Source organism: Sceloporus occidentalis, unplaced genomic scaffold, assembly GCF_023333645.1.
Source record: "Sceloporus occidentalis isolate IW3139 unplaced genomic scaffold, rSceOcc1.0.p SCAF_3, whole genome shotgun sequence".
Taxonomy (NCBI): Eukaryota; Metazoa; Chordata; class Lepidosauria; order Squamata; family Phrynosomatidae; genus Sceloporus; species Sceloporus occidentalis.
The window spans coordinates 12,356,251-12,372,315 of NW_028316983.1; the positions used below are offsets into that span (position 1 = coordinate 12,356,251).

Below are 16,065 nucleotides of genomic sequence, written 5' to 3' on the forward strand. Positions count from 1 at the left end.
ACTTGCCAAGAGAGTCATAGAATCATACAATCATACAATCATAGAATTGGAAGAGACCACAAGGGCCATCCAGTCCAAGCCCCTGCCATGCAGGAAATCTAAATCAAAGCATCATGATAGGGTTACCACAAGTCAGAAATGACTTGAAGGCACACAACAACATCTCCCTGTATGGGAAAGACCGGCCTCTGAGATCTTCAGGAGAAGCCCTTCTCTTCAAAAGCACAGTTGGTGGGGACACAAGAGAGGGCCTTCTTGGTGGCTGCCCCTACACCAAGGGTTTCCAAACCTTGGTCCTCCAGATGTTTTGGCCCTTGGCTCCCAGAACTCCTGACTGTTGGTCAAGCTAGCTGGGGCTAATGGGAGATGAAGTCCAAAACACTTGGAGACCCAAACTTTGGGAATCATTACTCTAGACCTGAAGGCACACACACACAAAAACAAATAATAATAATAATAATAAATATTGTCCTAATAATAAACATAATAATAATAATATTATAAATGTATAAATATTATAATAAATATTATTATTATAAATATATAAGTAGAAATGCATATATAAATATTATTATAAATGTATAGATATAAAGAAATATATAATTACATATATAGATATCATATAAACATTATTATAAATATATTGATATAAATAAATACATAAATATTATGACTATTATAAATATAAAGATATAAATATAAATAAATACTATATATAAATACTGTATATAAAACATTTTAACTGTTTTATTGGAAAATAGCTCTAGAAGTGTATATTTGTGAGCTGCGTTGGGTCCCCTCCAGGAAGAAAGATGAGATATAAATCAAACAAATAAATAAATATTACTATTATAAATATTAATATATAAATATAACTAAATATATTATTATTATTACATTTTTATTAATGTTATAATAACAATAAATATAATAATAATAGATAAATAAATAAATAGTATTATGAATATAAATATATAAATATAAATAAATATATTGTTATTATTTCATTGTTAGTAATGTTATAACAACAATAAATTTATTAATAATAGATAATAGATAAATAAATCAATAATATTAAATATTAATGCTAGAATAATGATAAATATAATAATAATAGATAAATAAATAAATAATATTACTATTATAAATATAAATATATAAATATATAAATATAACTAAACATATTATTTTGTTACATTCTTATTAATGTTATAATAACATTAATGTAGTAATAATAATAGTAATAATAATAGGCGTTTTCCTCCCTTTCTTTGTGTTTTCATTCCCTTTGTGTTCACCAGGGTGGTCTAATCCGGCAGCCATTAGGACCCAGCGGGCACCTTGCAGAGGGGGAGAGAAAAGAGGAAGAAAGGGAAGAAAAGGGCCCGAATACAAACCTGGAGGAGGAGGAGGAGGAGGCGGGGTTTAACACCCAAGCCTTGACAATAGCCTGGTCCGGGGAGCCAATGAACGTCGCCGCTGGGCGTTCCATCATTTACATACCGCCGCGACGCAACCAATGGCTCGCCGCCGCTTTTCCGGGAGGACATCCTCTCGCTGAGCAGCAGAGCGGGACAGAGAGGAGAGGAGGAAGAAGAGGAGGAGTCCCTGCGGGCGGCGGGTGCTGCCCAGCCGAGGATGGCTGCAGAGGCGGCAGCGGCGGCCAAGGAGCCCCAGTCGGAGCCTCCTCCGTCGGAGCCGGCGCTGGCTCCTCCGAGGAAGCGGGGCGGGGACCCTCGGCGGAGGCAGGCGGCCCTCTTCTTCCTCAACAACATCTCCCTGGACGGGCGGCCGCCCCAGCAGCAGCCTCCAGGCTCCGGAGAGGAGGACGCGCCCCGGAGGGTCAACGCCGAGGAGCCCGGGCGCCCCTCCGCCGCCGCCCTCCTGCCTCAGCTGCTCCTGGGGACTAGCCCCCTCTGCCCGGCCCCCGCCGCCGCCGCCGCCGCCGCCGCCTCCTCCGTTGCCGCCTCCGCCGCTCCCCCGGCGCCCCTGGGAGCCCCCTCGGCCCTGGCAGGGATGATGCTCCTGGGAGCCACCGCCGCCACCGGCCTGGCAGCCCCCGCCACCGCAGCCCTGCTCAGCCCCGGCCCCAACAGCGCAGCCCCGGCCCCCGGAGCAGCAGCGGCGGCGGCGGCGGCAGCAGCAGGGATCCCCTGCTTGGAGGGACAGAGGCCCAGGTCAGCAAGGGGGGCTCCAGGGAGACTATTGTTATTGTTATTGTTATTATTATTATTTGGTTTTCTTACCCGCCTCTCCCCTTGGATCAAGGCGGAGCACAATAAGACACTTTAAGCAGGCACAAACATGGATCAAGGCCCCTGAATTCAGACACAGTTTGAAAGGACAAATAGACACGTTTATTATTATTATTATTATTATTTAGCTTCTCCAATGGATTGAGATGAGGGACATCAACAAGGTAAAGACCTTAATTAAAGCACCTGAACTGAGACACGCCACGATTTGAAAGGACTAATAGACACTATTATTATTATTATTATCATCATTATTACTACTTTCTTACCCATTTCTTTCCTTGGATCAAGGAGGGGAACAATAACAGATCAACAAGGCATAAACAATGATCAAAGCACCTGAATTTTGAAAAGACAGATAGACACATTTACTATTACTATTATTGTTATTGTTATTTACCTATTCTTACCTGCCTCTCTTTATGGATCGAGGTGGGAAACACCAGAACATCAAGACACAACACCAACAAGGCACATTAAAAATGTACAATATCGATTAAAGCACATGACATGCTTCAGACATGCAACAATTTTAAAAGGACAAACAAGACAGGCCTCTCCTCTTGGATTAAGGCAGGAAAGAATCAGCATGGCACAACGTCAGTTCATTGAAGCGCATGAATTTGGGCATAAAATAGTTTGAAAGCACAAATAAGACGTACACATTTTGTTGTTGTTTCTTACCTGTCCCTCCCGCGGATGGAGGCAGGCATCAACAATGGCCAACATCACTTTAAAAAAGCACATGAATTCAGACATGCAACATTTTTAAAAGCATCAATAAGACAGACACATTTTATTGTTATTTCTTGCCCAGTTCTGCTCATGGATCGAGGCAGGAAATGACAACACACCAACAATGCTCACCAACAATAACAATGCACACCATCAATTAAAGCACATTAATTCAGACATGCAACAGTTGGAAAGGACAAATAAGACAGACACATGTTGTTATCACTTTCTTCCCCTTCCCTTGGATCAAGGCGGGGAAGAATCAGCAAGGCACAACATCAATAAAAGCTCAGGAATTCAGACATACAACAGTTTTAAAAGGAAGACAGACACTTTTAAAACAACCTACCTTTAAATACTGTCTCAGGGGGCAAGATGAGGTTGCTTTCTTACTTCCAGCATTCTTTGTTTTGTAGCCAATTGATTCCCTTTCTTCCTCCTCTTGAGTAGCTCTTCTGGGCCGCCTTCTCACACCCACCACCTGAGTCTATTATTATTATTTGATTGTTGGGCTAACAACTCATTCCTACCTTGCTTTCCTCAAAATCCTCTTTCTGTGTGTGTCTGGTTTATATATTGATATGTATTAAATGTTTGTTCTGCTTTATAGACCCAGGCTTTCAAAGTGGCTGTGGCAGATGGGGGGGGGGGGGGGAGAGTACCCTAAAGTTGTTGTGTCTTTCTGCATGGCGGGGGCTTGACTGGATGGTCCTTGGGGTCTCTTCCAACTCTAGGTTTCTATTCTGTGAAGTTTATTTTGGAGAAATGAAAGTTGTGCAAAACCTCACCCATTGCAGGTTGGCTGATCTGGAAGGAATGAGCCACTGGATCCAGCGGGGTAGTTTTCTAAGCAAACACTCCCAGGGTTGCATTGCAAAGGGATCTTGTAGCACCTTTGAGTCTAACTGGAAGAGAAAAGTTGGTTGCATGAGCTTTTGTAGACTTGCACCCACTTCCTCAGATGCATGTGGCCTCTTAAGATGCATGTTTTTCTCTTCCACTTAGGGCCTGAACAGACAAGCCAAAATAAAGCTGCTTCAGGTCACTTTGGAGCAGGGGTAGGCAACCTGCGGCCCAGCGAGGCCTTGGGACCAGCCCCAGCCCAGTCCTGCCACCGATTGCCACTGGGGCCTTTGGGGGGCAATTGTCTATAGAAGCCTCAGAAACATGCATTTATATTAACATTCTTTAAAAAATCAGCAAATTTTTTCGCGTGTCCTCCATTTTTTTTAAAAAGTGTCTTTCATTTGAAAATTTTGTCCTACATTTGTCCTGGTTTATTTATATATTTAATTTTTTTAAAAAATTATTTAATTATTTATTTTTTGGCTTCGGCCCCCCAGTTGTCTGAGGGACAGCAACCCAGCCCCCGGCTCAAAAAGATTGCCTACCCCTGCTTTCGAGGTATGCTGTTTAAATGACACATGCATCTTAAGAGGCCAGAAGCTACACCAAAGCAGTAGGACTGGAGTGTGGCTTTGGCGTGCCTTCTGGCCTCTTAGGAGGCATGCATCATTTAAACAGCATACCTCCAAAGTGACCCAAAACAGCTTTATTTTGGCCTATTTGTTCAGGCCCATAGTCTCAAAATTGCTGCAAGATCCCTTTATATACTGACTTTCCAGACTAGCATGCTTATGTCTTTGAATTGCAAAGGATGTTTGCTCTCAGTAAGTGTGCCTAGGATGGCCTCTTTAAGAAAGCAGTTAGAAAGCACCTGAAATAAGAAAGTATCTGGAATACTGTGTCCTGGGCAGCATGAGTCAAAGGGGATGTTGAGAAGGTGGAGCATGTCCAAAGGAGAGTGACTGAAATGGTGAAGGGCCTGGAAACCATGCCCTATGAGGAACAACTTAGGGAACTGGGGATGTTTAGCCTGGAGAAGAGAAGGTTAAGAGGTGATATGATAGCCCTGTTTAAATATTTGAAGGGATGTCATATTGAGGAGGGAGCAAGCTTGTTTTCTGCTGCTCCAGATACTAGGACCCGGAGCAGTGGATGCAAGCTCCAGGAAAAGAGATTCCACCTCAACATTAGGAGGAACGTCCTGACAGTAAGGGCTGTTCAACTGTGGAACACACTCCCTCAGAGTGTGGTGGCGTCTCCTCCTTTGGAGGTCTTTAAGCAGAGGCTGGATGGCCATCTGTCAGGGATGCTTTGATTTAGATTTCCTGCATGGCAGGGGGGTTGGACTGGATGATCCTTGCGGTCTCTTCCAACTCTATAATTCTGTAATTCCATAATGATTGTTGGTGGGCCCTCAACTTAGAAGAAATGTGATGGAGGAGAACATCTCCTCCTTCAGCTGGGATCTCTATTGTAGATCCCTGCTCTCATCAGAAAAGTGGGCAGCACCTGCTCATGTTGCCACAAAAGCCTTCTGAACTTACACTGTTCTTGTTGCTGTGTGCGTTCAAGTCATTTTTGACTTACAGCAACCATAAGGCGAACCTATCACGTGCTTTTCTTAGCAAGTTTCTTCAGAGAGGGGTTGCCGTTGCCATCCTTTAAGGCTGAGAGAGTGTGACTTACTCAAAGTCAGCCAGTGAGTTTTTATGCTCAAGCTGGGGATCAATTCCTGATCTCCAGAGTCGTCAACCAGTGCTCAAACCACGGTCGCTCTAGGAACTTAAACTGTGTCCCCTCTGGACATTCCTGTTACAAAATTGCAGGAGTTAAAAGTTTGAAGAAATGTAACTTAACCGAAGCTGCAGTGTATCACTCTTAGCTTTGCTTCTTTTAATTCTGGAAAGAGGACAGATTGTTTCATTCTTCTTCCCTTTTCCTATGGGGTTTTCTGTGCCCTCTATAGAAGATAAGTGTTGAGCTGCAGGCTGAATTCACACCCTCCTTTCTCGCATTATTCCTCCCAAATATTATGGGGAAATCTTGATGATGCCTATTTATTTTGGAAAATTCTTACTTAGCCGTGCTCTTCAAGTTGCAACTGAAGTCAATGGTAGAAATTCTGTTGTTATACTTGCAGTGCTTCACAGAAGTCAGGATGATGGGCCGTGTCATTTAGTCTAGATGAACTCATGTACTGTTATTGTTGTTTGTATTCAAGTCATTTCCATCTTATGGTGACTCTAAGGCAAACCTTAGTTTTCTTGACAAGATTTGTTCAGAAGAGGTTTGTCATTGTCTTTCCCTGAAGCTGAGAGAGTGTGGCATGGCCAAGCTGGGAATTGAACTCTAGAGTCGTAGCCCAACACTCAAACTACTACACCACTGTAGCTCTGGGGTTTTTTTGTCTTTTTCTTTTAAAAAAACTTAGGTGTTAGGAGAAAAGCAGAGTTCCTCAAAAGGCAATTTGTGTCATGTCTGACTGCAAGGAACATTGTGCACTTGTGAACTAAAAGTGCTTTTTTGTGTATAGAAACCTGCCAAGTTGTTGGAGTTGTGTCTGTTTTCTGGATGCTGTGTTAATAACAAGCTTGCACTCATGTTCATGGCAGGCTGGGACCCTTTGGGGAGGTTTGGATGGACTCCTTTCCAGAAGTCCAGGTGTCCTTTCACACTCCACAATTATAGTGCTGTTGAGCATCCTATAGGATCTTGGGATTTCCAGTTTATGAAGGGATAGTTACAATTCTCAGCCAGAGAGCTCTAGTGCCTCCTCTAACTACAAACCCCAGGATTCCATAGGATGTTGCCATGGTAGTTAATGTGGAATCGTGGCACTATAATTGTGGAGTGTGAAAATAGGAGCAGGCTTCCTTTGTGGTCCATTCTTACTTCAGATTTTCTCTTGTGTGTTTTCTAGGCCCCAAAATACCATACTAATCAACTGATTGTTTGTTCATAGCTACCTGTGGGATTCTCAGATGTGTTCAGACACCAAGCTGGCAGCTGCATTGTAGTTGGGAGGAGCAGATGAAGAGGGTAAAAGAAGGTAGCCCAGAGCATGAGAACTGGAGTATTTATTCACAGGAGAAAGCTTTTATTTGTAAAATAAAATGCAAAAATCCACCTTAGCATAGTACTGGCTTCTAAGTGTGGTTTTGACCTACAGAGCCCTGAATTGTTGGGCCAGGATAGCAGAATGGTTGTCTTCTCTTCAGTGGAAATTTGAAATCGTCAGCGGAGGTTCTTGTTGTGTTTCTGAACACTTGGAAAAGCTAGGTTCATGAGTGCCCAAGCCAGGATTTTTTGTGTTGTGGGTAGAATTCCCTCTCAAGGCAAGTGTGGTAGACTCCATCCTTCCTCAGCAGTCAATGGGGCAACCAAGACTGTGGCGGTATCCAGACCGGTGCAAAGCGCCGGCCTGGATACTTGCTAGGCTTGCCTCAGGGCATCCTTTACAGACGCCCCACAACCCTAGCACGTACCTGCGGCATTGTAATGGTGGCGCACTGTCTACATGGGTGCTGCTATTACGATGTCATGGCCATGCCACCTCCAACTTTGGTCCTTTATACCGGCTTTCGTCCTTTATACCAGTTATTACATGTTTGGAGCGCCTTTCGCCATTTGTGTCGCTGGCACAGCCTTTACACAGCTGCGCCAGTGACACAAAAGAGAAAGGGGCCGAATGGCCCCTTTCTCTGCTTCCCCGCCACTGTTGGGGTGTCTTTGGGGCATGAAGCCCCAAGGATATCCCTTTCCAGGCCGCGGGGAAGTGGCATTCTGCTGCTTCCCTGAGGCCAGGAAAAGCAGCGGATTGGAGTCTCTGGGGCTGCCGCTGTGGCTCAGGCCCCAATCCATCGGGGAAAGGGGCAGGTGCACCTGTATTGCTTCATGCACATTTTGGTCCTTTATACTGGCTTTGGTCCTTTATACCAGTTGTTACATGTCATGCAGGCTTCACCAGATGAAATTCCCTCTTCTACAAAACCAGAACTAGCATGGTAAAGTGGTTTGTGCATTGGACTGTGAATCTAGAGACCAGAGTTCAAATGCCAGCTCTGCCATGTAAGCCCATTGAGTGACCTTGGGCAAATCACACTGTCTCAGCCTCAGAGGATGGCAAGGGCAAACCCCTTCTAAACATATCTTGCCAAGAAAGCCTCATGAGAGCATCACCTTAGGGTCGCCATATGTCCAAAACAACTTGAAGGCAAACAACAACAACAAACGCAACCATTTTTTCCCCAGCAACCCTCCCATGAGGGCATGATGCTCCATAAAGCTGGATTAAGTCCATTCTCTGAAATCTTTTAGAATATCATTTCTGTGGTAGTTCTCATGGTTCTCTCATTCCTTCTGATTTATGAGTTCTTGCTAGAAATAATTAACTGGTCAGATGACGAGGTTTTTTTTGTTGTTGGGTTACTCTGTCAAATGCCAACCCTGGGAGAGTAGATAACTTTTTTATTTGGGCATAAAACATTGGCAGTAAATATGTGCTTGGTAGCACTGTAATTTAACCTGTCCAGGCAAAATTTATATCCCTTGTGTGTTTGTTTTTACTTTACTTGCTTTGTTCTGTTTGTTTGCCCTGGTTGCTCAAGAATCCCTAGGAGCAATAGGCACCTTGCATGTTATGATAGGACTTAGAATGTAAATGTCTAGTACCTTTTTCAGGGAAGAGATAAGACAGAGTGGGGCTTTTAAAAATAGTTTTATGATTTTCAAACCTTTGGAAATGGTTTCAGTTTGCCCTGCTTGTGCATAATTTTGAATCTGTTTCTGTATGGAAGTTTAGATTTTGGACGCATGTCCATAGAACTTAAAGTGCTAATGGCATAGTGGTTGAAGATAATGGTTTGGTTCTGTGTGATGTAGTAATTCACTGGTAGTACTATTGATGCAGTAGAACAAGAGTACATCCTTTACATGCCATGGACATTTTGCCATGCATTCTCAGTCCCCTTGCCATGTCATTTCAGTCCTGGCATCAATGGGGTTATAGTTCCACTCTTCCTGGACTGACCCTGTTTTAGGTTTTCTCTAAGTGTGATTGAGTGCAAAATCTCTGAGAGCCACCATTGGCTTGTCAAACTTAGTTATCCTTTTTCGCAGGTCTAAAACAGTGTTGCCCTCAAGGCGACAGGTTGTGACATATCCAAGCTGTGCTTGCGTCACACCATCTCACTTTCTTCTTGTGCCAAGATTCATTCAAAAGAAGCTGTCACAGTGTAGTTGTGACACAGTGTCCTCCTTGTGACCTCTTGAGTATGCAAGCTTCCTTCCTTTGACAGGTCTCTTTCTTCTTTGTCAGACCCAGTTAACTGGTATACCCTTAAAGCTGAGAGCTTGTTGTAATGCACTGTTGTTGTTTGCCATCAAGTTTCAGTTTTGATTTATGGCAACCCTATGAATGAGAGATCTCCAAGATCATCAGGTCATCACCTCCCCTGACTTGCAAACTCAGGGCCCTGGCTTTCCTGAATGAATGCATCCACTGCTTTACGAAGTATTATTGGCCAGAATCTTTTCAGAGCCCTGGTGGCGCAGTGGTTAAATGCCTGTACTGCAGCCATTCACTCAAAACCACAAGGTTGCGAGTTCAAGACCAGCAAAAGGGCCCAAGCTCGACTCAGGCTTGCATCCTTCCGAGGTCGCTAAAATGAGTACCCAGACTGTTGGGGGCAAATTAGCTTACTTGCTGTTCACCGCTATGATCTTTGAAATAGCGGTATATAAATAAAACAAATTATTATTATTATTAATATCTTTTTCAATTGATTTATGTCTTAGGAATTAGAATTGGGCGGTTCCATAATGTCCATATCCAGTAAAGGACTGCTGTTATGTTACTATGTAGGGGATTCAGAAAAATGACTGATGCACATTGGGATCGATGCTCATTGGGACTGATACAAATCAGGACTGCATTATGACACTCTTACTGGTTCCCCATTACACATTTTTGCAATTCACTAACAGGCTTTCTTATTCTGAAAGTCCTGCTACATGGCTAAGTATACATAAAATATGTGATTTGGCCTTAGTATTTTCTAGGGAGTCATGCTGTCCCATGATATGTGCAAAGTACAACAGGGTCAGTTTAGTAATCCTGGCTTCTAGTGAGAGTGCAGACTTGATTTGCCCTAGGACTCATTTATTAGTCTTTTTAGCAGTTCATAATATCCATAGAACTCTTCTCCAGCACTGCATTTCAAATGAGTTGATTTTCTTCCTGTCAGCTTTCTTAACTGTCCAGTTTTTGCAACCATATATAGAAATCAGAAATGCTATGACCTGGATTATCCTGTCTTTGGTATGGGTCTTGAAACTTGCCAGATCTTAGGGGCTCTTCAGGCCATCACTTTGGGGTGGCCTGGGGTGGGGTCAGGGCGTAGTGTCTCCAGGATGCCGTGCACCACCTCACATGGCATGCAGCATCATGGCACTCCTTCAGCTCTGCGTCCACATGATGCACTGCTGAAGGAGCACCGTATAGCTGTGATGCAATGGCTACCATGCCCTTTCCAGGGACCAAAAAGGAGTCACTTTTTGCAACTCCTTTTCACACCCTGGAAAGGACAGATCAGGGCTGCAGCATGCAATTGCTGCAGCACTGATCCGACGAAAATGGAGGTGCCTGGAGGCCGCCCCTTAGGGGTGGTCTGTAGATCCCCTTAATTGTCTTCTGAGTTCTTGACTACATTTTGAAACTGAGCCAAGGTATAGTTAATTTTTAACTTTTTCAACTTCTTCATTACTCACATTGCAACTGTGTAAATCATCTGAGATCATTACAACTGTTGTAATGCTGGCAAGTACCACCTGTGTATGTTCCGCTACATGGTTCTGTGACCTTGCTCAAATTTATTTAGTTATGAGATGTCGCAATAGGACTGGCCAATTATAATTCTCTCTTCACTGAGTGTTCTTGCTTTTCTAAAGACTAGGCTCCTTCCATTTGGGGGATACATTTTTCTGTGGAGTATATTCCTTTATATGGGTCGTGTTTTTCCAAACCAGAGGTATGCAAAGTGTTGGGCTCCAGGTAATATTGGAGTGCATCTCCTAGCATTCCTCACCACTGTCTGGGGCTGATGTGAGGTGTAGCTCATTTTTGTTTCTATTATATTTGGTACCTACATGGTTTTCCCGTAGTTTGTTAGGCATAGTTCTCTTTTTGAGACCCTCCTGTGTTTCTTAGTGTGTAGCTCAACAACATCTGGTCAACTGACCAACTGGTCATCCATAGTCTACTGCCAATGTCCCCCCCCTCCATCACCTGCCCTCTTCCATACTTTCTATGCCCAGTGGCTGACACAAGAAGGAACAGCTGTCACTGTAATCTTCAACATATATGCTTACCCTCAATGTTGGCCTGTTCTATGAGGAGAGCAAAGAGGAAAAATAGATTGTGGGTGCATCTACACTGTAGAAATAATGCAGTTTGATACAACTTTAACTTCCTTGTCTCCATCCTACAGAATGCTGGGATTTGTGGTTTTGTGAGGCACCAGCATTTTTTGGCAGAGAAGGCTAAAGACCTTGTAAAACTATGAATTCCAGAGGATGGAGCTACAACACTTCAAGTGGTGTCAAACTCCATTTTTTTCTACAGCATAGATGCACCCTGTCACTGATATGGTTTGTTGTCTCCTATCTCATGGGAGAGAACACTGGTAAGCAATCCATAGTTAAACTTCAATGAATTTTTTTCTTATTTTCCAAAGCTTTTGGAATTTTCCTTGGCCACTGTGTGGTCCAAGGATCCCGTCAGCTTTTCAACTTCTGTCAACTGGGTGGTGGTGGTGGAGACAAATCCTTCTCGGATCAGTGGTTTGACCTATATGGGGTACAGTGATGAGTGTGTATAGTGGTCAGAGCACTCGATGAGGATTTGAAAGATCCAGGTCCTAGTCCCCACTGAGTGACCCTGAGCCAAGTTACTCATTTTCCCCCTCCACCTGACCTACCTCACAGGGTAGGGGGAAATCGGGGAGATGAAGAGCCACATACTCTGACTTCAGCACATTGGAGGAAAGGGGGGATATTAATGTAACTAGTAAGTAATTGCTAGTAAACCATCCCATATGTTTTCCTGACCTCAATAATGAGAAGAGCGGAAGGAGAGACTATAAAAACGTTTCTCTCCTACACAGTCTAAATATCACCGGATGAAACATGGAAATGGGAACAACATGAGAAATGTGGAGGTAGAGGGAATTGTCTGCCAGCCCCTGTTTGTGATTCATTGCTAGAAGCCTAGCTTCTGATTTATTTTCCTATATGGTATCGCATAAGAAAATTGTCCCACCGCATTCAGTCTCAGTAATTGAAGTGTTTCAGATACCTGGCAGGCTTCAATGAGATAGACGAGAGGGGTTAATTTGTACCTCATCCATGAGATGCTGTTAGCAAGGATATTGGAGGTGATTTAATCCCAACCAGCTAAGCGTGCAAAGATGTAACTTTGCCCCTTTGGGCTTAATATAGATTGTAGGTTCTTTGGGGCAGGGGAAATTCTACAAGGTTGTTGCTGACTTTGTGATGCCGATGACGAATCTCTAGAATTGCAGAGCAGAAGCAAAGTGTGGCATGGGAAGCAACTTCAAAAAGAGTACATCATTCATATCTGAGTTCCTTTGGGAGAGATGAGCGCTTAGTAGTTATCTTTGCTCAGCATCAAATAAAGAAAAGCACGTTGAAATCTTGTCCCCACAGGGTTCAGAATTAATGACTTGCAAGGTTGACACGATACTGACTCAGGATGCTCTTGCATAAGAGGTCAGAGTAGATTTATTTAATGTGCAATGTTCTGAGTTTTTCTTTTCTCTTGAGAACAAACAGTCAGGCCTCCAACAGAATGTTGATATTTCCAAATGAATCAATTAGACAATTACAAAAAGGTTATGGCTAAGCAGTAACTAGGAACTACAATTTTCAAAAAAATAATAATTTAAGAACAGTTTCTAATGAACAATAGATTATTGGATTTCAGTGTTCATCAAGAAGTTATTGTCAACCATTTGTTGTTGTTTGCCCTAAAGTCAACTTTGACTTATGGTGAGCCTGCCTACACATGACAGATCTCCAAGATCCCTGGTCAGCAGCTGCCTTGCTCAGGTCTTGCAGATGAAGAGCTGTGGCTTCCTTGATTTACTCAATCCACTTGTAATGTGGTCTTCCTCTTTTCCTACTGACTTCCACTTTTCCCAGCATTTCATCTTTTCCAATGGATCATGTCATGATACGTCCAAAGTATGAAAGCCTCAGTCTTGGTTTCTAATTAAAGTTCAGGTTTGCTTTACTCTTAGATTCAGTTGGCTTTTTAGCAATCCATGGTGTCTGTAGAATTCTTCTCCCAAACTGGCAGTATCTTTTCCTGAGAGACTGGGATACCTTGATTTGACTACAAGAGATGAACTCCTACTTATTGCCAAAGGGGAACAGAAGAACTAGGAAATCAATAGATAGTTTGTAACATTGGGTAGATAGTTTGTAGCATTCTAAATACTGAAAATTTGGGTCATTTGTTTTACACTTATATTTCATGTATATCCAAATGTATGTTTTGTAAGCTTTCTGGGACAAAAACTGTGTCTCTGAAGTCTAACTTGGCTGTGTCTCTGAATTCTACTAACATGTCTTTTGCTAATGTATACATGTAGCCTATTCTGTATATATCACTAAAAAAAGGTCAAGAGTGAATGTGATATATGTAGGCTGCAGTCTTCTTAGTTAGTCTCCACTAGAGTAGAGCCATTGACTCAATTGTTGAATGTTGATTCAACCCATCAGTAAATGCCATTGATTCAGTGGGTCTACACTAGTCAGGAATAACAACAGAATTTAGGCCATAGTGTGTCGATGCTATCCATGCTAGAGAGGCTTAACAGTACGTGTGCTTGCAGTGGCTAGCATGTGTAAAATGACCTTCACAGAGGAATCCCACAGTGTTCCAACTAAAATAAGCATACACATATTCTTATTGTACTCTCCTTGGATGGAGGATGTTTAACTGCTGCCTGTACCCATGACCTCAAAACTGGAAACCTGAAATTGGAAAACATGTGGGACAGATATATTTGTTTCTATCATTTTACTGTGAAATTTTGTTGGAATGCATACTGCTTTTTCTGCGCTTTTCACCTGGGAAAAAATAGACTAGAAATCAACCAAGTTGAAAACATGGAATTCTGGCATGAATTATGGTTGTGTACAGTGATATCCACTTTAAGAGCAAAAGGTTTGCAGGGAGAGTTACTTTTTGGACTAAAACTCCTAGAATTTCCTAGCCAGCAAGTCTACTAAGAGAACTATTGAAGCGTGCCAGGAATGGTCACCTCCTTTCTTCAGAGCATGGGAAGCTCTGAACAGTGTTTCTCATCTCTCCATCTTGTTTCATTTATTTCAATGGAACTAAAGTGTGTCTAACTTCTTTTGGATCCCCTATTCATTTAAGATTGCTCTTTAAGTGTTTAGTTTCATAGGACTAGGACAGTCCTATAACTAAATGAGTAGTCTTCACATTTGGACTGTAGTAAGGGTGATCAGCCACTGGATTTTGGCTTAATTTCAAAAGCTGTCTGCAAGTAATAAATTCAAGATCTCTTGCAAGATCATCTTGCCCCCCCCCCCCTCAATTAGATCACTGGGCTGGCAGGGGGAGAAACAGGCAACCATTTCTAGCTTTGACACCACTCATCACTGGCTATTAACAACCTAGGATGTGTAGATGACACAGTACTACTAGCAGAAACAAAGACCTGGAGCAGTTATTGAAGAAGATCAAGGAAGAAAGTGCCAAGGTAGGCTTAATGTTGAACATTAAGAAAACAAAAACAATAACCACAACACATATACAAGTAATTACCACAAAATATATACAAGATTTTTTCATAGATAGAAAATTAAAATAATCAAAGAGTTTCTGTACTTGGATCAAATATCTATTAGAACAGAGACTGCTGTCAGGAATTCAGAAATAGACTAGGATTGGAAAAGGCAGTTGTGAAACAACTGGAGAAGATCATAAAGTGTAAAGACATAATTCTGAACACTAAAATGAAGATCATCCAAACCATTGTATCCCCTCTCACCATGTACGGTTGTGAGAGCTGGATAGTGAAGAAAGCCAATAGAAAAAAAAATCAACTCATTTGAGATGTGGTGCTGAAAAAGTGTACTGAAATGACTGTGGATGGCCAAGGAGACAAACCATTGGGTTGGTTCTAGAGTAGATTATGCCAGAACTCTCAGTGGAAGCCAAGATGACTAAATTTAGGCTGTCCTAATTTGGCCACATCATGAGAATAAATGAATAATTAGAAAATAGGGTTGCTAGGAAAGATGGAAGGCAGTGGAAAGAGAGAAGACCGCATGCCAGATGGTTAGATTTGATCAGAGAGGTCTTGGGGCTAAGCCTGCAGGACCTAAGCAGAGGGGTTGAGGATGGGGGGTCTTAGAGTTGTCTCATTCACAGGGTCACTATGGCTTGAGTCTGACTCGAGGGCAGTTAATAACAGCCACTGGCTATAAGTTTGACAGATTGCCACATGTAGAAATGCTGTCCCATGTCATGTAAATAGAACCTTTGAAAGGTACTGTTCAAAACACATTCCCATGGTCATGCTGGGGATTTATAGTAAAAAAAAGATAACTTTCCGCAAAGTTCTGCACTCAAACTGCAGTAAACAAATCTGTATCTTCAAAATTTTGCAATGAACAAGTGGCATTTAATAAAAATGTCCTAATAGAATGAACTCCTTTTATAAATCTTGTTAGATGCCTCATCCTAGCTATATAATAAATTCCACCATCTACTCAGACAATCTTCAATATGCAGGCCTTTTTCTTTTAATTGCCACATCTATCCAGGCTGCAGTAATTAGATTCCTGGATACTACACAGAATTACATTGTCAGTCTGTCTCAGGAGAAGTCCAGGACATATTGTAAGAGAGAGAAAATGACATAAGAAATAAGACACACAGCCTGGTCTCTAAAGATCCTCTGAGTATTCATATCCAGCACCACAGTCATTACTAGGTTACTTTGGCCTGTTACAGACAGGCCAAAATAAAGCTGCTTCGAGTCACTTTGGAGGTATGGTATTTCAATGATGCATGAGTCCTAAGAGTCCAAAAGCCACACCAAAGCTGCACTCCAGTCCTTAGGACTGGAGTGTGGCTTTGGTGTGGCTTTTGGACTCTTAGGGTGCATGCATC

At 42.4% G+C, this 16,065-nt stretch overlaps 1 protein-coding gene across 2 annotated transcripts in view; it reads left to right on the top strand.

The window, feature by feature from the left end:
• The first annotated feature begins 1,591 nt into the window (after positions 1–1,591).
• Positions 1,592–16,065, top strand: part of CABLES2 (Cdk5 and Abl enzyme substrate 2) — a 57,584-nt gene continuing 43,110 nt past the window's right edge. For both annotated transcript variants that reach the window (XM_089513655.1, XM_089513656.1), the window contains exon 1: positions 1,592–2,177. In XM_089513655.1, the coding sequence (XP_089369781.1) occupies positions 1,639–2,177 (539 nt within the window). In that variant the 5' untranslated portion in view covers positions 1,592–1,638. The remainder of the gene's footprint in view (positions 2,178–16,065) is intronic.